Source organism: Nannospalax galili, unplaced genomic scaffold, assembly GCF_000622305.1.
Source record: "Nannospalax galili isolate Female #2095 unplaced genomic scaffold, S.galili_v1.0 scaffold842, whole genome shotgun sequence".
Lineage (NCBI taxonomy): Eukaryota > Metazoa > Chordata > Mammalia > Rodentia > Spalacidae > Nannospalax > Nannospalax galili.
The window spans coordinates 1,083,416-1,102,320 of NW_008349291.1; the positions used below are offsets into that span (position 1 = coordinate 1,083,416).

General features: G+C 48.9%; 2 protein-coding genes across 2 annotated transcripts in view; one reads left to right on the plus strand and one right to left on the minus strand.

The window, feature by feature from the left end:
* Sbk2 (SH3 domain binding kinase family member 2) overlaps nucleotides 1-7,742 on the plus strand; it is a 9,751-nt gene extending 2,009 nt beyond the window's left edge. Inside the window, exons 2-4 of the mRNA XM_008846648.2 lie at nucleotides 303-557; nucleotides 5,262-5,464; nucleotides 6,154-7,742. Of these exons, the coding sequence (XP_008844870.1) occupies nucleotides 305-557; nucleotides 5,262-5,464; nucleotides 6,154-6,744 (1,047 nt within the window). The 5' untranslated portion in view covers nucleotides 303-304 and the 3' untranslated portion in view covers nucleotides 6,745-7,742. The remainder of the gene's footprint in view (nucleotides 1-302; nucleotides 558-5,261; nucleotides 5,465-6,153) is intronic.
* A 1,705-nt stretch (nucleotides 7,743-9,447) lies between these two features.
* On the minus strand, nucleotides 9,448-10,509 carry LOC103744853 (dolichol-phosphate mannosyltransferase subunit 1-like). The gene is made up of 2 exons (XM_017801539.1): nucleotides 10,098-10,509; nucleotides 9,448-9,725 (listed from the first exon to the last, which is right to left on the minus strand). The coding sequence occupies exons 1-2, from the start codon at nucleotides 10,507-10,509 to the stop codon at nucleotides 9,448-9,450; spliced, it is 690 nt and encodes a 229-aa protein (XP_017657028.1).
* Nucleotides 10,510-18,905: the final 8,396 nt, after the last annotated feature.

An 18,905-nucleotide genomic window follows, 5' to 3' on the forward strand; every position in this document is an offset into this window, starting at 1 on the left:
CCCCCCTGGGCCCCAGGGTGGTGTGGGGAAGGTGGGTGCGGATTTTTCCCCCTCCTCAGCCCCCCCCCCACATGAGGGACTTTTCCCCCCTTTCCCGGGGGGGGGGGGGCGGGTCTCTGACCTCAATGTACATGAGGCACAATGAGAAGTAGTAACTGGGCTCCTGTCTGGATCTAGACTCCTCCCTCAGGCCCAGGAGTCAGACCCAGCTCTCCTTCCTCAAACCCAGCGGTCTAGCCTCCACTGGGCCCAGGCTAGTGGCCTCTGAGCCCTGGCTCCCTTTCTTTATGTCTGTCCTGCAGAAATGCCAGGTAAACAGTTGGAGGAAGGGCCAATGGAGGTGGCCGCTGTGGAGGATGGAGGTGATGAAGGCCTGGGGGGCCTCACAGTCGAGGAGCTTCAGCAGGGCCAGGAGGCCGCCCTGGCCTTGGAAGACATGATGGCGCTGAGTGCCCAGACCCTGGTCCGCACTGAGGTGGAGGAACTGTATAAGGAAGTACGGTCCCTGGGCCAGGGCCGGTACGGCCGTGTCCTGCTGGTTACTCACCGTCAGAAAGGTACCAGGATCCGGGGACAGGCATAGGGGAAAAATGAAGGCAGGGGTTTGGGCTCTGAGGGAAGTTAGTGAAGACTGGAGTCTTAAGCCTGAATCAGACCTTTTGTTCCTATTTCCAAGCTGTGTGTTTTGTTGAGTTAGTTTAACCTCTCTGAACCCAATTCCTCCTTTGAAAAAATAAGCAGCCTATATAATAATTCTCAGCACTCGGGAAGCTGAAGCAGGACTGATGGGAGCTGGAGGCCAGTCTGGAATCTATTTGAGTTCCACAGCAGGACCCTGTCTCACACAGTCAAAGCTGGGTGCGGTGGCAGGTACCTGTAATCCCAGTACTCTGGAAGTAGATACAGTAGCTATAGGCTAGCCTGTTTCAAATAAAATCAAGAGGGCCAGTGAGATGGCTTAGCAGGTGAAAGCCCTTGCCAGAAAGTCTGACCATCTGAGTTCAATCCTCAGAACCCACGTAATGGAAGGAGAAAACTGACTTTCGCAAATTGTCTTCTGACCACACAGACACACAGAGAGACACAGACACAGACAGACAGACAGACACACAGACACACAGAGAGACACAGACACAGACAGACAGACAGACAGACACACACACACACACACACGTCAAAAATAAAGGCCAGAAGAAAAAGGAAAAATCAAGTAATGATTTGTACTTATGTGTGTCTGTGTGTGCATGCCAGGTGTGTGCAGGTGCCTAAAGAGGCCGGAAGAGGGTTGTCCGATCCCCTAGAACTGGAGTTGCAGGTGGTTGTGAGCTGTCAGACCGAAGGTGTACAGGGCCAAACTCAGGTCCCCTGGAAGAGCAGCAATTGTTCTTAATCACTGAGCTATCTCTCCAGCACCTCTTTCTTTCTTTCTCCCCTCCCTCCCTCCCTCCCTCCCTTCCTTCCTTCCTTCCTTCCTTCCTTCTTTCCTTCCTTTTTTCTTTGACCCAAGGTCTCATGTAGCCCAGGCTGACCTCAAAGTTGCTATGTTGTCAAGGATAGCCTTGAACTCCATACATATCGAAAGATGACCTCAAACTCCTGATCTTCCTACCACTACCTTCTGAGTGCTGGGATTATAAGCATGCACCATCATGTCAGTTCTCTAGGGTGTTTTCTATGCACATCTACCTGTAATAAAGGTAGATAACAGGTACATATATGTACCTGTTAACAGGTAAGCATAGCAACAATAGCCAATAATAAAATGGGATAATGCTGACAATATTCTGCAATAAAATTAAATAGAACTTACTCTTGTACTGGGGGCTCTGAACTCCTGATCCTCCTGCCTCCACCTCCCGAGTGCTAGGATTACAGGCATGCATCACCACATCCAGTTTGTGTGTTTGAGTGTTTGTTTGAGATGGGGTCTCACTATATAGTCCCAGCTGGCCTAGAACTCACTATGTAGAGCAGGCTCACCTTGAATTCAGAGATCTGCCTGCCTCTGCCTCTCAAGTACTGCCACCATACCTGGCCACCACATCCAGTGTTGGGTGGTGCTAGGGACTGTTCTTGCTAGGAAGCACTCTACCTAGAGTTACCCCCAGTCTTGGCGTCATTATTAAGTAAAATACAGAATCCTTGAACACAAGTTTGTGAAAATAGTTTACCTTGGAAGCACAACTTTAATCCCAGCACTTGAGAGACAGAGGCCAGCCTGCTCTACATAGTGAGTTCCATCCAGGCCAGTTGGGAATACAGGAAGACCTTGTCTCAAAAAAAAAAAAAAAAGGACATTGGGTATTCCTCCCTTGGAGGTCTTTGAAGTTTCAGGAGTTCCTTCTCACTTTCCCTTAATAAATCTGCTCTGCTTAAAAAAAAAAAAAAACAAGTCGACCATCTAACTGAGGTGTCTACTATGTGACTAACAGGTAGGAGTGTGAGGTATGGCTTCCTGAACAAAGGGATGGTTCACGTTCATGTCTAGGTAGGTGAGATTTCATCACTACTCAGAGCAGGACACAATTTTTAACTTAACTGTTTTGTTTTCTGTTGTTTGTTTGGGGGACCTGTTTGGAACCCAGGGCCTCACACGCAGTGAGAAAGTGCTCTATCATTGATCTATTTCACTACCTCTTTGAATTGTTTATTTCTGGAGTTTTTCAGTTAATCTTTTGGGACCAAATTATAGATGGAGAGAGCACTGTATATCAACGGCTTTTGTTTCCGAGGTCACTGGTAGGGAAGACAAAGATACCTCTCCACATTGTTTTATATCTGTTGGGTTTAGTAAACACCCTGCAACTCTGCTAGGACAGCCTTCCTGGCTTATATGGTGTCTTCCTGATGAGAATTCACAGCCCCAGATCTTCCCAAGGAACAGGGATACTGTGGGTCAGCTTTGTGGACAACCCGAGTTCATATCACACCTTCACAGCCCTGTGCTGGGTGACTCTGAGGACTCAGGTGCTTCAGGGAGCTTGCAGGGTGTACAAGCAGAGAGAGGGTGCCTGGGTGTTGGAATGTGCCAGGAGTGCTGGGCATGTCAGTGCTTGTCTGTGATCTCAGCACTCCAGAGGCTGAAGCAGGAGGATTGCTGTGAGTTCAAAACTTACCTGTGCTACATAGTGGGCTGCAGACCATCCAGGGCCAAATAGCAAGACCCTGTCTCAAAAAAAAAAAGCCCATTAGTTGCAGAAATTTTATTTCTTTGTGTTTTTGGAAGCTAAGAAGGTGAGATAGAGCTGTCAAAAGATTTCGTTTCTTTCCTTGACTTGTGAATGACTATCTTCTGCTCTGCTCTCTCCCTGTGCTCCCACATGGCCATCCCTCTGTGTGTCTGATTCCTAATCTCCTCTTCCTCAAAAGATACTAGTCAGACTGTAGTGGACTCTACCCAGATGACCTCATTTTACTGCTGAAGAAAGATCTAGGGTTGGGGATGTAGTTCAACTGGTAGAGTGCTTGCCCAGTATGTACAATGCCCTGGGTTCCAACCCTCAAACTGCATAACTTGGGCATGGTGGTGCAAGCCTTGAATCCCAGAATTTAGGAGGTAGAGGCAGGAAGTTAAAAGTTATCCTTGGCTATATAGTGAGTTTGAGGCTAGCCTGGGCTACATGAGACCCTGCCTTAGGAAAAAAAGACAAAAACCCAGAGCTGAAGATAGAACTCAATGGTAAAGTGCTTGTCTAGTATATATGAGGCCCTAGATTCAGTCTCTAGCACACACACAACAACAACAACAATACTTTTTTAAAAGGCAGGGACCTTTAGAAATGGTTCAGCAGTTAAGAGTGCTTGCTGCTGTCTTCCAGAGAACCTGAGTTTAGTTCTCAACACCCATGTCAGGCAGCCCACAATCTCTGTAACTCCAGCTCCAGGAAATTTGACACCCTCTTTTGGTGTCTGTTGGCACACACCTGGCATACACATATATACATTGAAAAGATCACCTACTGATGGGCATGGTGGTGCATGCCCTTAGTCCTAGCACTTGGGAGGCAGAGGCAAGCAGATCTCTGAGACTGAGGCCAGCTGGGGCTACAGATAGGCTCTGTCTCTTAAAAACAAAAGAAAATGAAAATGATCACCCATGAGTTTGAGACCAGTGTGGTCTACACAGCGAGTTTCAGGGCAGCCAAGGTTTCTTAGAAAGACCTTGTCGCAAAGAAACAAAAAAATTAAAAAAGAAAGATTCTGTCTTTGAATACAGTCACAGTCTGGGATTCTAAGAATTTGGATTCCATTGTTTGAACTTGAAGGGATGTGATTTGAGCCACAACAGAGAAGAGGGGGGAGAGAAAGAGAGAGAGAGAGAGAGAGAGAGAGAGAGAGAGAGAAACAGAGAGACAGAGACAGAGAGAGACAAAGGGGGGGGCGAGACCGTCAAAGCGGAGGGTGAGAGCTAGGGCATTAGCTCAGAAATAAGAGTGCTGGCCTCAAGTATGTGAGGTCCTAGACTCAATCCCCAGTGCTGACAAACACAAAAGCAAACAACAACAACAACAAAATGTAGGGTGATGGGAAGCCAAGGTGTCTGGAGGGGTGCCTCTGCATCAGGCTGGAGTATGTAGTCTAGAAGTCTTTTCCGAATGGGATAACATCCTTAAGAAAAGGACCTGTTACCCAGTGATTTGAATATTTTCTCCAGTTTCTCAAATATATCTTTGTGTCAGGCATGGTGGTCCACAGCTATAATCTACCTGGGAGGTAGAGGCAGGGCATCAGGGGTTCAAGATCATCCTCCATCCTCAGGTATATATCGAGCCAGAAGTCAGCTTGGGGTACATGAGACCCTGTCTTAAGAAAAAAAACAACCGGGAGTGGTGGTACACACCTTTAATCCCAGCACTTGGGAGGCAGAGGTAGATCTCTGTGAGTTAGAGACCAGCCTGGTCTACATACTGAGTTCTAGGCCAACTGGGGCTACTGGGAGACCCTGTCTCAAAAAGACCCCACACACACAAAAACACCTCATACATGGGATTGGTATCATGGGGAGCCAAACAATCATTCCAGATTCAGTTTCTATCTACCTTATTAATGGAAAAGCAGAGAAGACATAGTACTATCGCTAGCAGGAGCAACAGAGGTCATGTTGATAGGGTAGGCTTGGTAGACAGGCAGGGATTGGGAAAGGAAGAGGCATTTGGGAAACAGTCCATCCTGAAGGCCAGAAGGAGGGCGGGACAGCTGGCCTGAGTGACCCTAGACTCTCACACACCTCTGATACCTATCCTGTCACTACCCCTGTCCAGGTACACCCCTGGCATTGAAGCAACTCCCAAAGACCTCTACGTCCCTCCGTGGTTTCCTGTATGAGTTCTGCGTGGGCCTCTCGCTTGGCACGCATTCGGCCATTGTGGCAGCCTATGGCATTGGCATCGAGTCAGCCAACTCCTACAGCTTCCTGACAGAACCTGTTCTCCATGGAGACCTCATCACCCTCATCCAGCCCAAGGTGGGTAGGTGAGCCCTGAGCATGCCCTCAGAAGCCTTACCAGGACTCCCGGGAAAGCTCCAAACAGCATGGGCCTCCAGAATCATGTTCACTGCATCTGCATTGGGTCACACTGGGCCTCACATTGGCTCGACTTATGGAATTGTTAGGCCTCTTTGGATTTCATTGACTTCACAGAATTAGCACTCTATACTGTTGAGATTAACTAACCCTCACAAGATCATAGTACACTCTGCTGAGATTAATGGGCTTCATGGGCTTACTGGGATCCGTCTGGGATCCCAGGCTTCACTAGACTTACAGATTCATATTAAGCCTCAAGAGTTCTCACAGGTTCAGAGGACTCTCAGACTTAGCTAGGCCTCATAGGCTCATGCTGGGCTTCCATGTCCCCCCAGGCTCACATGATTCCTAGGCTCAACTAGACCTCACAGACTCATATTAAGCCTGGAAGGCTCACAGACTAGGCCTCACAGGATCATAGGCCTCAAAACTCATACTAGTCCCCACAGGCCTCAGAGGTTCACAGGACTCACAGGCTGAGACCTTACCAGGCTCACAGACCTTATCAGATAACACTAGGCCTCATGAGAGTCGCACGTCTCACACATTTATGCGTGGGCCTCACCAAGTCACATGAGGCCCTCAGCAGCTGAGAGCAGTTGCTCCTGACCACCTTTTCCCTGCAGGTAGGCCTTCCACAGCGAGCAGCCCAGCGCTGTGCACACCAGCTGGCCTCTGCCCTGGAGCATATTCACTCCCATGGCCTGGTATACCGGGACCTCAAGCCAGAGAATGTGCTGGTGTGTGACCCAGCCTGCCAGCGGGTCAAGCTGACTGACTTTGGTCACACCCGGCCCCGAGGGACCTTGCTTCGCCTGACAGGGCCACCTATCCCCTACACGGCCCCTGAGCTATGTGCCCCACCACCCTTCCCTGAGGGGCTACCTATCCAACCTGCCCTGGATGCCTGGGCTCTGGGGGTCCTGGTCTTCTGCCTCCTCACTGGTTACTTCCCCTGGGACCAGCCTCTGGTGGAGGCTGACCCTTTCTATGAGGACTTCCTCATCTGGCAGGCTTCTGGCCAGTCCCAGGACCGGCCACAGCCTTGGTACGGCCTGTCACCTGCAGCAGACACTCTCCTGTGGGGGCTGCTAGACCCTCATCCCCGGAAGAGGAGCCCTGTGAGCTCCATCAAGGGCTACCTGGGCCAATCTTGGAAGCAGAGGGAGGGGAAGGCCGAGGAGCTGGCAAAGGAACTGGGAGAGGATGGGCTGTGAGGGGGCCAGGAGGCTCCGAAGCAGAAGATGCCGACATGGAGAGCTCTGCACTGCCTGGCTATGGCCCCTCCTCTGTCCATGTCTATCTGCTCTATATGTAGTCTCTGTCCCTCCCTCCCTTTCTGTCTCTCTCTATCTGACTGTCTCTCTCTGATTCTGTGTGTGTGTCTGTCTCTCTGTCTCTCTCTGTGAGTATGTGACGGGGATCGGGATATCATGTGTCCTTCCATCTCTGCCCCACTTGTTGGAGCCTTTTGGGGTGCCTGACCATCATGCCCTTGAGCTCACTACGTGGTTGAGGCTGGCCTTGTACATTTTTACTTATTTATTTTGTATGTGTGTGTACACCACAGTGCACATGTGGAGGTCAGAGAACAACTTGCAAGAGTCAGTTCTCTCCTTCTACCATGTGAGTCCCAAAGACTGAACCGAACTCTTGTCTGTCTTCAAGTAACTTGGCCCGCTGAGCCATCTTGCTGACCCTGGCCTTGAACTCTTGATCATCCTGCCTCAGCCTCCTGGATCCTGGAATGACAGGCAATGCATCATGCCCATCTCTCCCGCATAGCTTGGCTGCACACAGTCCATCCCACCCCTGGTCCCACCCTCCTCAGGTAGTGTCCCTCCCACCCCCAGGTAATGCTGCCACCGGGACTTCTCAGTCCTCAGCCCCACCTTTACTCTGTGTTCTTTTATTTATTTGAGTGCTGTGCCTCTTCTAACTGTATAATTACCGTGGTTATTTTCTGAGCTGCCAGGGGGCAAGGTCCTGGCTTCCAATGGGCACTACAGCCTCCTGCCCTGGGTACAGCAGCCAGCTACTGAAGATCAGCCAAATAAGCAAACACTTCTGGTCCAGCTCTGCCTCCCCTCCATAGGCCTCCCACTCTCTGTCCTCCTGCCTGTGTCTTCCCATCTTTCCATCTCACAGAGTTTCACTCCCCTGGAATCCACCTGAGTGTGGGACACCACACCCCCTTGTGAGGTGCTTTGCCCACTCTTGCCTCAACTTTTCTCTGTAAATAAAGTCCCACTGGCGTCTAGTTCTTGTGGTGCTGTGAGTCTGTCCACTTGGGAAAGAGGAAACTGGGGGGGTGGGGGGAACGCAGAGAGGAAGACAGAGACAGAGAAGAGAGAAGAGGGAGAGACACCCAGAGACACAGCACGGGAGAGACAGGGCTGAGTGATGCTGGGGGAGGACCCCCATTGGTCACTTCTGCAGGCAGTCTGAAACAACTGGTATCTGAAAATGAGGGGCCGAACTGCTTTATTTTTAAACATAATTATTATGTTTAAAAAAATTGGGGGGGTATTATTTGAGACAGGGTCTCCCTGTAGCCCCAGCTGGCCTGGAACTCGCTATGTAGACCAGGCTGGCCTCAAACTCACAGAGATCCTCCTGCCTCTGACTTCCAAGTACTGGGATTAAAACTGTGCACCACCATGCCCAGCTTGTTTTAAATTTTAAAAATATTTTCTTATTTACTATTTTTATTTAATATGTATAAGTATGTTGCCTGCATGTGTATAAATGCATCCATGTTGTACAATGTCTGAGGTCAGAAGGTGGCATCAGATCTTCTGGAACTGGAATTATGCATGGCGGTTAGCCACCATGTGGGTGCTGGGAATTGAACCTAGGTCCTTTGCAAGAGCAGTCAGTGCTCTTAAACTACTGAGCCATCTCTCCAGCACTGTTTTAAATTTTAAATTTATTTTTATCTTATGTCTGTGTTATACCTGCATGTGTATAAGTGCACCATGTCGTGCAGTGCTCACAGAGGACAGAAGAGGGAGTCAAATCCCCTGGAACTGGAGTTACTGATGGTTGTTAGCCACCATGTGGGTGCTGGGATTTGAACCTTCTGCAAGAACAGCCACTGCTCTTAACTGCTGAGCCATCTCTCCAGTCTTGAAACATAATTATTTTATTACAGTTTTAGAAGAAACAGAACCAGTAGAATGAATATGTATAGAGATTTATCAGCTTAACTCACAGGATAGAGTCTGAGCAGTCCAACAATGGCTGCACCACACTGGAGAGGCTGAGAATCCGTAGTCTCTCAGTCCACAAGGCTGATGTCTCAGTAGTCCCAATCTGGCGCTGAAGGTCTGACAAATTCCAAAAGATCAGCTAGTCTTCCATCTACAGCAGCAAGACGAACTCACCAGCAAGAAAGAAGGCAAGCAGCAAAAAGCCTGGCGTTCTGCTCTGCCTTGGTCTTTTATACCGGCTGCCATCAGAAGGTAACGCCCACATTTAGGGTGTGTCTTCCGGTTTTAGATGATCCAATCAAGAAGATCTCTTTCATTTCAGTTAATCCCAGATCCAATCAAGTTGACACCCAGGATTAGCCATCACAGTTTTATTTTTTGTGTGTACTTGAACACGTGTATGTACAAGCACATGTGTGTGCATGTATGCATGTGTGCACATGTGTGGTAGCCAGAGGACAACTTTCAGGAGTTGGTTCAACTTCCAGTAGGAGTGGGTTCTGGGGTTTGGATTCAGGTCATCAGGCACCTTTGTCCACTGAGCCATAAAATTTTTTTTCAGGGTTCTTTACATTTAATTGAAATGAACATGGTAAGCATAAATGAACAATTTCTTTTATGTAGTAGCAAAAGAGTCAATAATCCTTTCAGGAAAGAGACTATTTCATTTCCTCCCAATTTAGATTCACCATAAATTTGATCCACAAATTATATTAGAACCTCACCAACAGTGTAATTCAATTGTCTTGCCTGGGCAATCATCTCCATCTGAAAGATGTAGCCTTTAGAAACACACTCTTCTATTAATTTCTGTAGAACTACTTTTCTGTATAATCTGAAACTTCTGGTTAAATCCCATGCTCCTGGTCTCAGCAAAATCTGAGTTATGAAATTGGCCCCATGGCTGATTATCTTTCTTTTCAAATCCCAGCCATAGACACCTCCACTTCCTTTGTAGTGAGTTCCAGAGGCAATATCAAAATTACCTTCTTTTTTTTTTTTTTTTTGAGACAGGATCTCCCTGTATCCCCAACTGTCCTGGAACTCACTATGTAGAACCGGCTGGCCTTTAACTCACAGAGATCCGCTTGCCTCTGCCTCCCCAGTGCTGGGATTAAAGGCATGTGCTACCATGCCCAGCTAATAAGGCTTTTTTAATCTAGTAAATTTCTGGGCACACACAGTACAGTGACTTTTTTTTTTTTTTTGGTCTTTTTGAGACAGGGTCTCCCTGAAGCCACAGCTGTCCTGGATTCACTATGTAGACCAGGCTGGCTTCGAACTCACAGAGATCCGCCTGCTTCTGCCTCCCAAGTGCTGGGATTAAAGGCGCGTGCCACCACACAAAGCAAAATGACCTTCCTTTTGTTTCCTGATGAATTCAGGAATAAATTTTGTATGGTGTGAAAGGTCAGCGTCCATAATGATGACATAGTTTCCTGTGGCATGTTTTTTTCCATGAATATAGGCAGTTCCTAGTCCCAGCTTTTTCTCCTGCGGTCTGAGGAGAATTCTGTCTGATCTATAGATCTTTTCCAGCTGCTCAGCAACTTCCCTTGTTCCATCTGGGCTTCCGTCATCTATGATTATAATCTCATAGTTGATTGCACTGTCGGAGAAGCTCTTCTCCAGCAGCCACACGATGAGCCGCAGGTTCTCGCGGTCGTTGTAGGTGGGCAGAAGCACCGAGAACTTGTCCTGTCGGGATGAGCGACCCTGCAGCTGTCGCCGCGATGCCGCAGTGCTATGATTCAACTCCGCGGAGGCCATGACAGAACTTAAAAATATATTTTTTAAGACTGGGTCTTACACAAATCAAGTTGCCACTGAACTTGCTATGTAGCTGAGGATGGCCTTGAACTCCTGAGTTCCTATTCCTATTTGCACCTCCTCTGAGTGCTAGGGCTTCAGGTATGCACCATCATACCTGGTTTATGCGGTGCTAGCCATCCAACCCAGGGCTTCATGCATGCCAGGCAAGCACTCTACCAACTGAGCTACATCCCCATGGTATTGATGTCTTGAAGTATGCAGTCCTGGCTGGGGAGATGGCCCAGTCGGTAAAGGGCTTTCTGTGAAAGCATGAGGATCTAAGTTCAAGTCTCCAGAACCCCATAAAAAGCCAGGCCTGGTACCCAGTGTCTGTAATCCCTGACCCAAGGATTTTCCCCAAGGAGGGAAAGATAGGCAGATCTCTGGGGTTCACTGACCAGTCAACCTAGCCTAATCGATAAGCCCCAGGTCTCAGTGAAAGATCCTGACTCAAGATCCAGAGAGAGAGCTCTGCAGGTAAGGGTGCTTGCTGCCAAGTCTAATGACTTAAGTTTGATTCCTGGCACCTACTAGGTGCAAAGAGACAACAGATTTCTGCAAGTGGTCCTACACACAGACACATACACACACACACACACACACACACAGTGCATAGACGAAATAAAATGTAATAAAATTAAAAACAAATAGGTACACAGCTCCTGAGGAGGAACTCCCATGGTTGACCTTTGACCTACACAGATATACACATATATATATATATATATATGCACACACAACTGCACACACACACAGACACCTACCCATATACCTATATACATGTGCTGGATACTTTAGTGTCAACTTGACACACCTGGGTTGAGGGAGCCTCAATTGGGGAATTGCCTTCATTGGACTGGCCTGTGGCCATCCATGGGGCACCTTCTCAATTGTTGAGTGATGTGGGAGGGCCCAGCCTGCTGTGGGTGATGCCACCCCTGGGCAGGTGGGCCTGTGTTGCATAAGAAAGCAGGCTGAGCAGGGGTCAGAGGAGCAAGCCAGTAAGCAGTGATTGTCCATGGCCTGTGCTGCAGCTCCTGCCTCCAGGTTCCTGTGCTGAGTTCCTAGCTTGGGCTCCCTGATGAACTGTGACCTGGGAGATGTAAGCTAAACAAATTCTTTCCTCCCCAAGTTGGTATTGGTCAGAGTGTTTTGTAACAGCAATGAAGAAACAAACTAGGACAATACACATCTACACATACCTACATATACACACAACTACACACACCTACACATATACACACACACCTACACAGATACATACCCACACCCACACACAAATATCTACATACTCCACACAGACATCTATATACACACCCACACACAAATATCTACATACACACCCCCACACACCTACACACAGACATCTATATACACACCCCCCCATACCTACACGCAGACATCTATATACACAAACACACAACCACACACATGCCTATACACAAATACACATACCTACATACAGATACCTATACACACATCTACATGTAGACAACTACATACACATACCTACACACACAAACTACACATATTTACACACACAATGACACACATAGAATCTGGAAGATTCTATGAAGGAAGTCTCCATGCATGTATGTGCACACGTGTGAGAGACAAAATGGAAGTTTGGATGCTCTTCATTGCATGTGGAGATAGAATGTAGTATGTATTTCAGTCTGAGCAGTGTGTGCTACAGAACTGTGTGCATGTGTGTGCTGAGGGCAGGCAGAAGGACAGTCTGAATATGACTCACTCTGAAAGTGGACATTGGATATGTGTGTCTGACAGACCTTGAACCTTTGTGTGTGTGTGTGTGTGTGTGTGTGTGTGTGTGTGTGTGTTTGCTCAGTGCTTGTGTAAGCACAGCGGGTAAGGAAGGTCAGGCAGGCGCCTCGGCCAGTTGCCATCCATCTGGGCCCTCTCTCCTTCACGCCTTCCCCCTCACCCTGGCCCCTTCTTGGCAGTGGACGTGTTTGCAAACACTCGCTCTTCCGTGCCCTGCTTGGCTGCAGGCCTAGAGCAAGGCTACAACTCAGGGCTGGATCGTGTGTCACTTGCTCCCTGGCCCCTGAACACCCCCAGAACTCCTGCTGCGACTACGACGTGCTGCCTGGTAGGGGGAAGACCAAGTGTGTGCAACCATGTGGGATGACCCCAAGGATCCTTTGACTCTGGGTTCCAGTCAGAGCAGTAGGGATGCCAGTTGCTGTCCTGGGCAGCCAGTGGGGCCCCTTGGAACAAAAGGGCCTTAGGAGAAAATAGATGGGGTACAGAAAGACGGGCTATGTCAAGACCTCCTGCCACCTCTTCCTTGGGTCTGAAATGGCATGATCCATCAGGCCAAGAATGTGTCCCATCAAAGCTGGGTGACGGGGCCTGCAGAGGGCCAGGGGGCGGAGGGGCCCCCTGCACACGTGTTAATTGGTGCTGGCAGCTGAGGATTAGCTGGAAGGTGATGATGACCAGGCAGGGACCTGAGCAGCTGGAGAGGACAGAAGATTCCCCCAAAGTTCCTGAGGGAAAGGACAACACTAATTAACAATGCTGGGAGCCAACAGCAACGCTTAGCATTAGGGAAGCAGCTCACAGTGCTGTGTTCCAACCCAGGCACACCTCTGTTGATAAGCTGCAGGGGTGTGAGAGGAGAGGCAGAGGGGAAGGAGGGGGAGAGAGAGAGTGGGGGAAAGAGAGGGGGGAGAGAGGGCGAGCCAGAGTGCCATGAGGGGATGAGTGTGTGTGTGTGTGTGTGTGTGTGTGTGAGGGTGAGTCTAAGAGCTAGTGTGATCCCTGGAGTGTGTTGATATGAATGTGTACATGAGTTTCTACGTGAGTGCAGAAGTGTGAACATGAACATGTGTGTGGTTATGGATGTGCATGTGAGTGTGCACATGTGAGTGTGTGTCATGTGTGCACACATAGGTGTGCGTGTCATGTGTGCAGGAGTATGAACTTGAAAGTGAGTGTGAACATGAGAGTGTGAGGTTATGAGTGTGTATGTGAACATGTGCACGTGAGTGTGCCTATTGAAAGTGAGTGTGAACAGGAGAATGTGTATACGCATGTGTTGGTGTGAGGGTGAGTGACAGAGCTAGTGTGACCACGAGTGTGGTTGTGAGTATACAAAGGTGGGCATGAATGCAGGAGTGTGCTGGAGTGAATGAGTGTGTGTGTGTGAACATCAAGTGGGGTGTGATAGAGGGTGAGCATGAACATGAGTGTACAAGAGTTTGTGAGTGAGTGTGAATGCAAGTGTGGGTATGTGTCAACATTCGAGTGTGGCAATGACAGTGACTGTGGATAGGAGAGAACATTGGGAGTGAGCACAGGTGTCAACATGAGAGTGCATGTGCACTGGTGTGTGGAGATGACACATATATGTGAGCATGGGTGAGCATGAGTGAGTTTGGGGTGGGAGGGTGGTGTGGGGGTGGTAAGTGTGTGGTGGGCAAATATGAGTGTGCAGTGATGTTGGTGAGATGCTTACCCCTCCCTTAGAGCAGACTGGAAGTGGGTCACCAGATTAGTGAAGACACACAAACACCTTCAGACCCAGGAGCGTAACCCTGGCCCAGAGACAGATAATCATGCCTGAGGATGTGAGAAGCCCACCCCTCACACAAACGCAGAACTTTGAAAGGCAGTCTGCCAGACACCCCACCAGAGCTGTGCCAGACCCAGCAATTCCACTCCTTGGAGAAGTAAGAACTGAATAAAAGTTTACACAGGAGCCTGGGGCGATGGCTCAGAAGGCATGAGAACCCAAGTTTGGATCCCCAGCACCCATGTAAAAGGCTAGGTGCGGCCATTACCAGCCAGTCATTGCAGCCCTGGGGAGGCAGAGACAGGAGCAGCCCTAGGGCTTGCTGGCCGGCCAGTCTAGCCCAATTGGTGAGCTCCTGGCTTAGTGAGAGACTCTGTCTCCCCAAAAAATAAGGTGGATTTCTGCACTCATGAGCTCACAGATGCTGTGGTGACCTGCACACACCTGTTGTCTGTGAAGACACAACAAATACCTTCAGACCTGTGGTCCGTGGAGACCTGCACAGACCTGTGCAGGTTGCTGAAGATTGGACCCTTCAACATTTCTCCACGGGTGGGGGTGGGATCATGGGGCCCCACCCCTCCCTGAGGGACAAATGGCAGTTAATTGTTGATGGGATCGGGGGCGGGGGGGGGTCACTTTCTTCAGTGGTGAGCCACTCAGAAGTTGCTCATGCTCCAGGAAATAACATCACATCCCCCATACACAACCATAATTAAACTCAGTGGGGAGAAAAGAGTAGGAAACTAGTTGGAAGAAAGGATTTCATTGAGAGGAGGAGGAGGGAGGGTAGTGGGGGTACAACCTTTGTGTGTGTGTGTGTGTGTGTGTGTGTGTGTGTGTGTGCGCGCGCGCGCGCGCGCGCATGTGAGTGCATGTGGAAGCCTCAGTGGCTCTCTTGGATTCGATTCTTAGCACCCACGCACAACCATCCGTAACTCCAGTTCCAAGGGATCCAACACCCAATTCTGGCCCTTGTGAGCACTGCACATACATACGGGCAAAATACACACATAAAATAAGTAAATAATAAATAAAACGAAATAAGAACAAAAGGCATACAAAGGAAGAAAGCTTTCTCTGTTCTTTTGTCTTTGTGTCCCTGTCTCTGTGTATGTGTCCTCTGTCGTCTTCCTAGGCCCCCTGAACCCATCTAGGGAAGCAGCTTCCATTGTCTCACTGGATTTCACATACAATATAAAACGCAAAATCAAAATTTTTGAAAATGTCAAAGGCTGGTAAAATGGCTCCGCAGGTAAAGGCACTTGCTGCCAAGCCCGATGACCTGAGTTTAATCTTTGGAACCTACATAGTAGAAGAAAGGAGAAAACCAATTCCCAAAGGTTGTGCTTGGACTTCAACACACACGCTGTGGAACACATGGACACACACACACACACACACACACAATAAATAAACTTATTTTAAAAACAGGGGGCAGCTAGAAAGATCTCTCAATAATTAAGGGTGCTGGCTGCTCTTACAGAGTACCTGGGTTCAGTTCCTAGCACCCACATGGCGGCTAACAACTGCCTATACTCTAGTGCCAGAGGATCTGATTCCCTCTTCTGGCCTCCGCATGGGTGCACTCCCATACCTGTAGAAAAAACGCTCAGGCACATAAAATAAAAATAAATATTTTAATTTTAAAAACACTTCAAAAACAAGGAAAAATGCCAAGACAACAGCTACAAAATGAGCAATCTTCTAGAAACTTCCCACTCCTTGACCCCTGCAGGAAAAGGGGTCAAAACTCAGCCTAGAGCTAGTATAGAAAGTCAAATGGGGTGCTGGAGAGATGGCTCAGCAGTTAAGAACACTGATTTCTCTTGCAGAGGGCCGGGGTTCAATTCCCAGCACCCACACGGTGGCTAACAACCATCCATAAGTCCAGTTCCTGGGGATCCAATGCTCTCTTCTGACCACTGCACGACACTGGTGCACTTACATACATGCAGGCAATATACTCATACACATAAAATAAAAATAATAAATAAAATTTTAAAATAAAGAAAGTCAAATGGTTCAGCACGCTTTCTCAGAGGTAAGGAAAAAAAATGGGGGGGGGTGACAAGGTGTTATGTAGTCCAGTCTGACCTTGAACTTGCTATATAGCCAAGGATGACCTATCTTGATCTCCTCATCCTCATCTCCCACCTCCCCAGGCCTGGGGTTACAAGTGCACGCCACCATACCTGGTTTACGCTGGGGATGAAATCCAAGGCTTCATGCACACTAAGGAAGCACTTCACCGACAGAACTACACCCCCAGCCACAAACAAGGAATTTTAACCAGAGGTACAAAATGTAGGTTTGATTCGGCGGGCCTCGGGGCAAAGTCTGGGAGTCTGTCCCTGACCAACTCCTAGAGAGCTGGGTTCTGGGTTTCCCTCTGCTATACTTAAGGGGCAAGGTGTGTGCTGATGTGATGTTATAGTTACATCTCCAGCGCTCCCTATAAACTTCCTAGTGCTATTTATGAACCCAATTCTTTACTGTTTTCTATGTCAGCAGTCAAATATCAAGTGAAACAACAGAAATGTATCTTGTTTTGTGTAAAATCTCTCTCTCTCTCTCTCTCTCTCTCTCTCTCTCTCTCTCTCTCTCTCTCTCCTCTCTTCTCTCTGATTAATGGAGCTGAAGTTTTTGGTTTTTCTGTACCCGTTGAACCTGCTAGGCCTACACAGCTACTGTTTGGGTTTGTTGCAAGCTGGCGGGCAGACACAGAGTTCAGCTGTCCTGAGGGAGGTATCAAGGGTCAGGACCAGCATCGGGTGGGGTTGGCTGTGGGCCCTGAGGCCAGATGTTTGGGCTTAGCTGCCCAGCCAAGCAGGGATAGAATGACAGAGTAATTAAGCACCCGGTTGTTTGGAGCTGGCAGAAGGTGACAGGGGGTGGAGGGACCTTGGGCCAGATCACTCACTACACCCACACACCCCACTGGTTTGCAGAAAGGCCAGCAGCTAAACGCCAAGCTGGGCTCTCTGGTACTTTTCCGGGAGATGACCCATAGCTAGGGTTCACCTGCTTCCACCAGAGGATGGAGATGTTTTATCCTAAGCTGGGGTACTGCTCTATGATATCTCAATGACCTAGGACAGGAAGGAGCAGGCAGCAGAGGCCCTCCCTTTTCACCCTCCCCAGAGTAGTCATCAGCAGTTATTTAAGTCTTGGGCTTAATGAGATCTGGGGACCAGAGAACTCCCCCACTTGTCTTTGCCTGTTGGCAGGAGCAGCCACCCATCCATCAAGACCCCCAGGGAATTTTCCCTCTCCACACCCAAGTCAGTAACTGGACCCTGCTGCCCTTTGTGAGAGTACGGGGGGCGCCAGGTACCATCACCTTCTTTGACCTCTGAGCCATGCTCTGGTCTGGGAAGAGGAGGAAGAGGGATTGGTTTCCTGCCTCAGGATACAGGGACCAGAAACAGATTGGGGGGGGGGGTCTTCCAAGCCGTGCCTCAGTTAACAGACCGGCAAGTAGAAACACAGAGATGGCAATGGGCCTGCTCAGATCACTGAGGAAGGGGAAGCCATAGAAGATGGAAGTCCTGATCCCGCACCCCAGGACAAGGTCAACACAGGGGACTTTCCATTATATTCTTCCAGGGGAGGGTCCCAGCTCTCCTGTGTGGCCTTAGACTAGGAACCTGCCTTCTCTGAATCTTAGAGCCCCTTCTGAAATGGAGATCAAGGTTCCTCCCCTGCAGGGCTGGGGTGAGGATGAGAGGCAGGCAGTGTAGCACTCTGGAGGTGGAGGAAGGAGGGTCAGGAGTTCAAACCTCCACTGCACTGTGAATTTAAGGTCAGTCTGGGCTACATGAGATCACCACCACCACCCATCCCCGCCCCCAACTCTCAAGATTTCACATGGTGTTAGGCATAGGGGATGGAGGTCAGGAGACAAATTACAAGAGCCAGTTCTCTCCACCACTTGGATTCCAGGGATCAAAGTCAGGTTGTCAGGCTTGCACAGAAAGTGCCTTTATCCACTGAGTCATCTTGTCAGTTCTGGGATCATTCTTGGTAACTGTGCACATACACACAGCATCTCTGTCCTTAAATGCCATAACTCATTCATTCTTTACAATCACCCTGTGAGCTTAGTGTGATTACTAGACCCATTTTATAGAGAAGAAAACTGAGGCTTTGAGAAAGTAGGAAAAATGTCAAGAGTTATATAGCTGCACACAGCCAAGCCAGGACTCAAGTCCAGTTGGTGTGACAAGGGCATGTAATACTGTCTTAAGAGCCAGGGCCCTGGATTGGGGATGTTGTTTAGTGGGTAGAGTGCCTGCCTAGCATGAAGGAAGCCCTGGGTTCAAATACAAGGGCAAGGGTCCTGAGTAGACAGGCCTGGGCTGCCAATCAAGACTGCTTCATGGTCTGAAGCATATGTCCAGACTTCTGCTTCAGCACTTAATCTGTAAAATGGACGTAATATAATAGTCACTATTGTCTCATGTACACTTCAGAGCCTAAGTACTCTCAGAAGCGCTAGTCTTTCATTCTGTTGTCATCACAAGCCCATGAAGCATGCGCTATTATTATCCCTCTTTATAGGTGGGGAATGGAGACTAAGAGGCTCCAGTAGCTGGCGCAGGTCCACGTCTACCAAGGGCTCCACCCCGGCATCCAGGCTGAGAGTGTGTCTCAGCACCTCATCTGCTGAGCCACAGTAAAAGGACCCTCCCCAGCCAGTGTCTGCAGAGATGGAATGCCAGCCGGCTGAAAAGCTGTGACACAGATTCACCCAAAAACTGCTAGTCACTGTGATGGTGATGCTACTCTGTCCATTCAAAGGTACTTATGG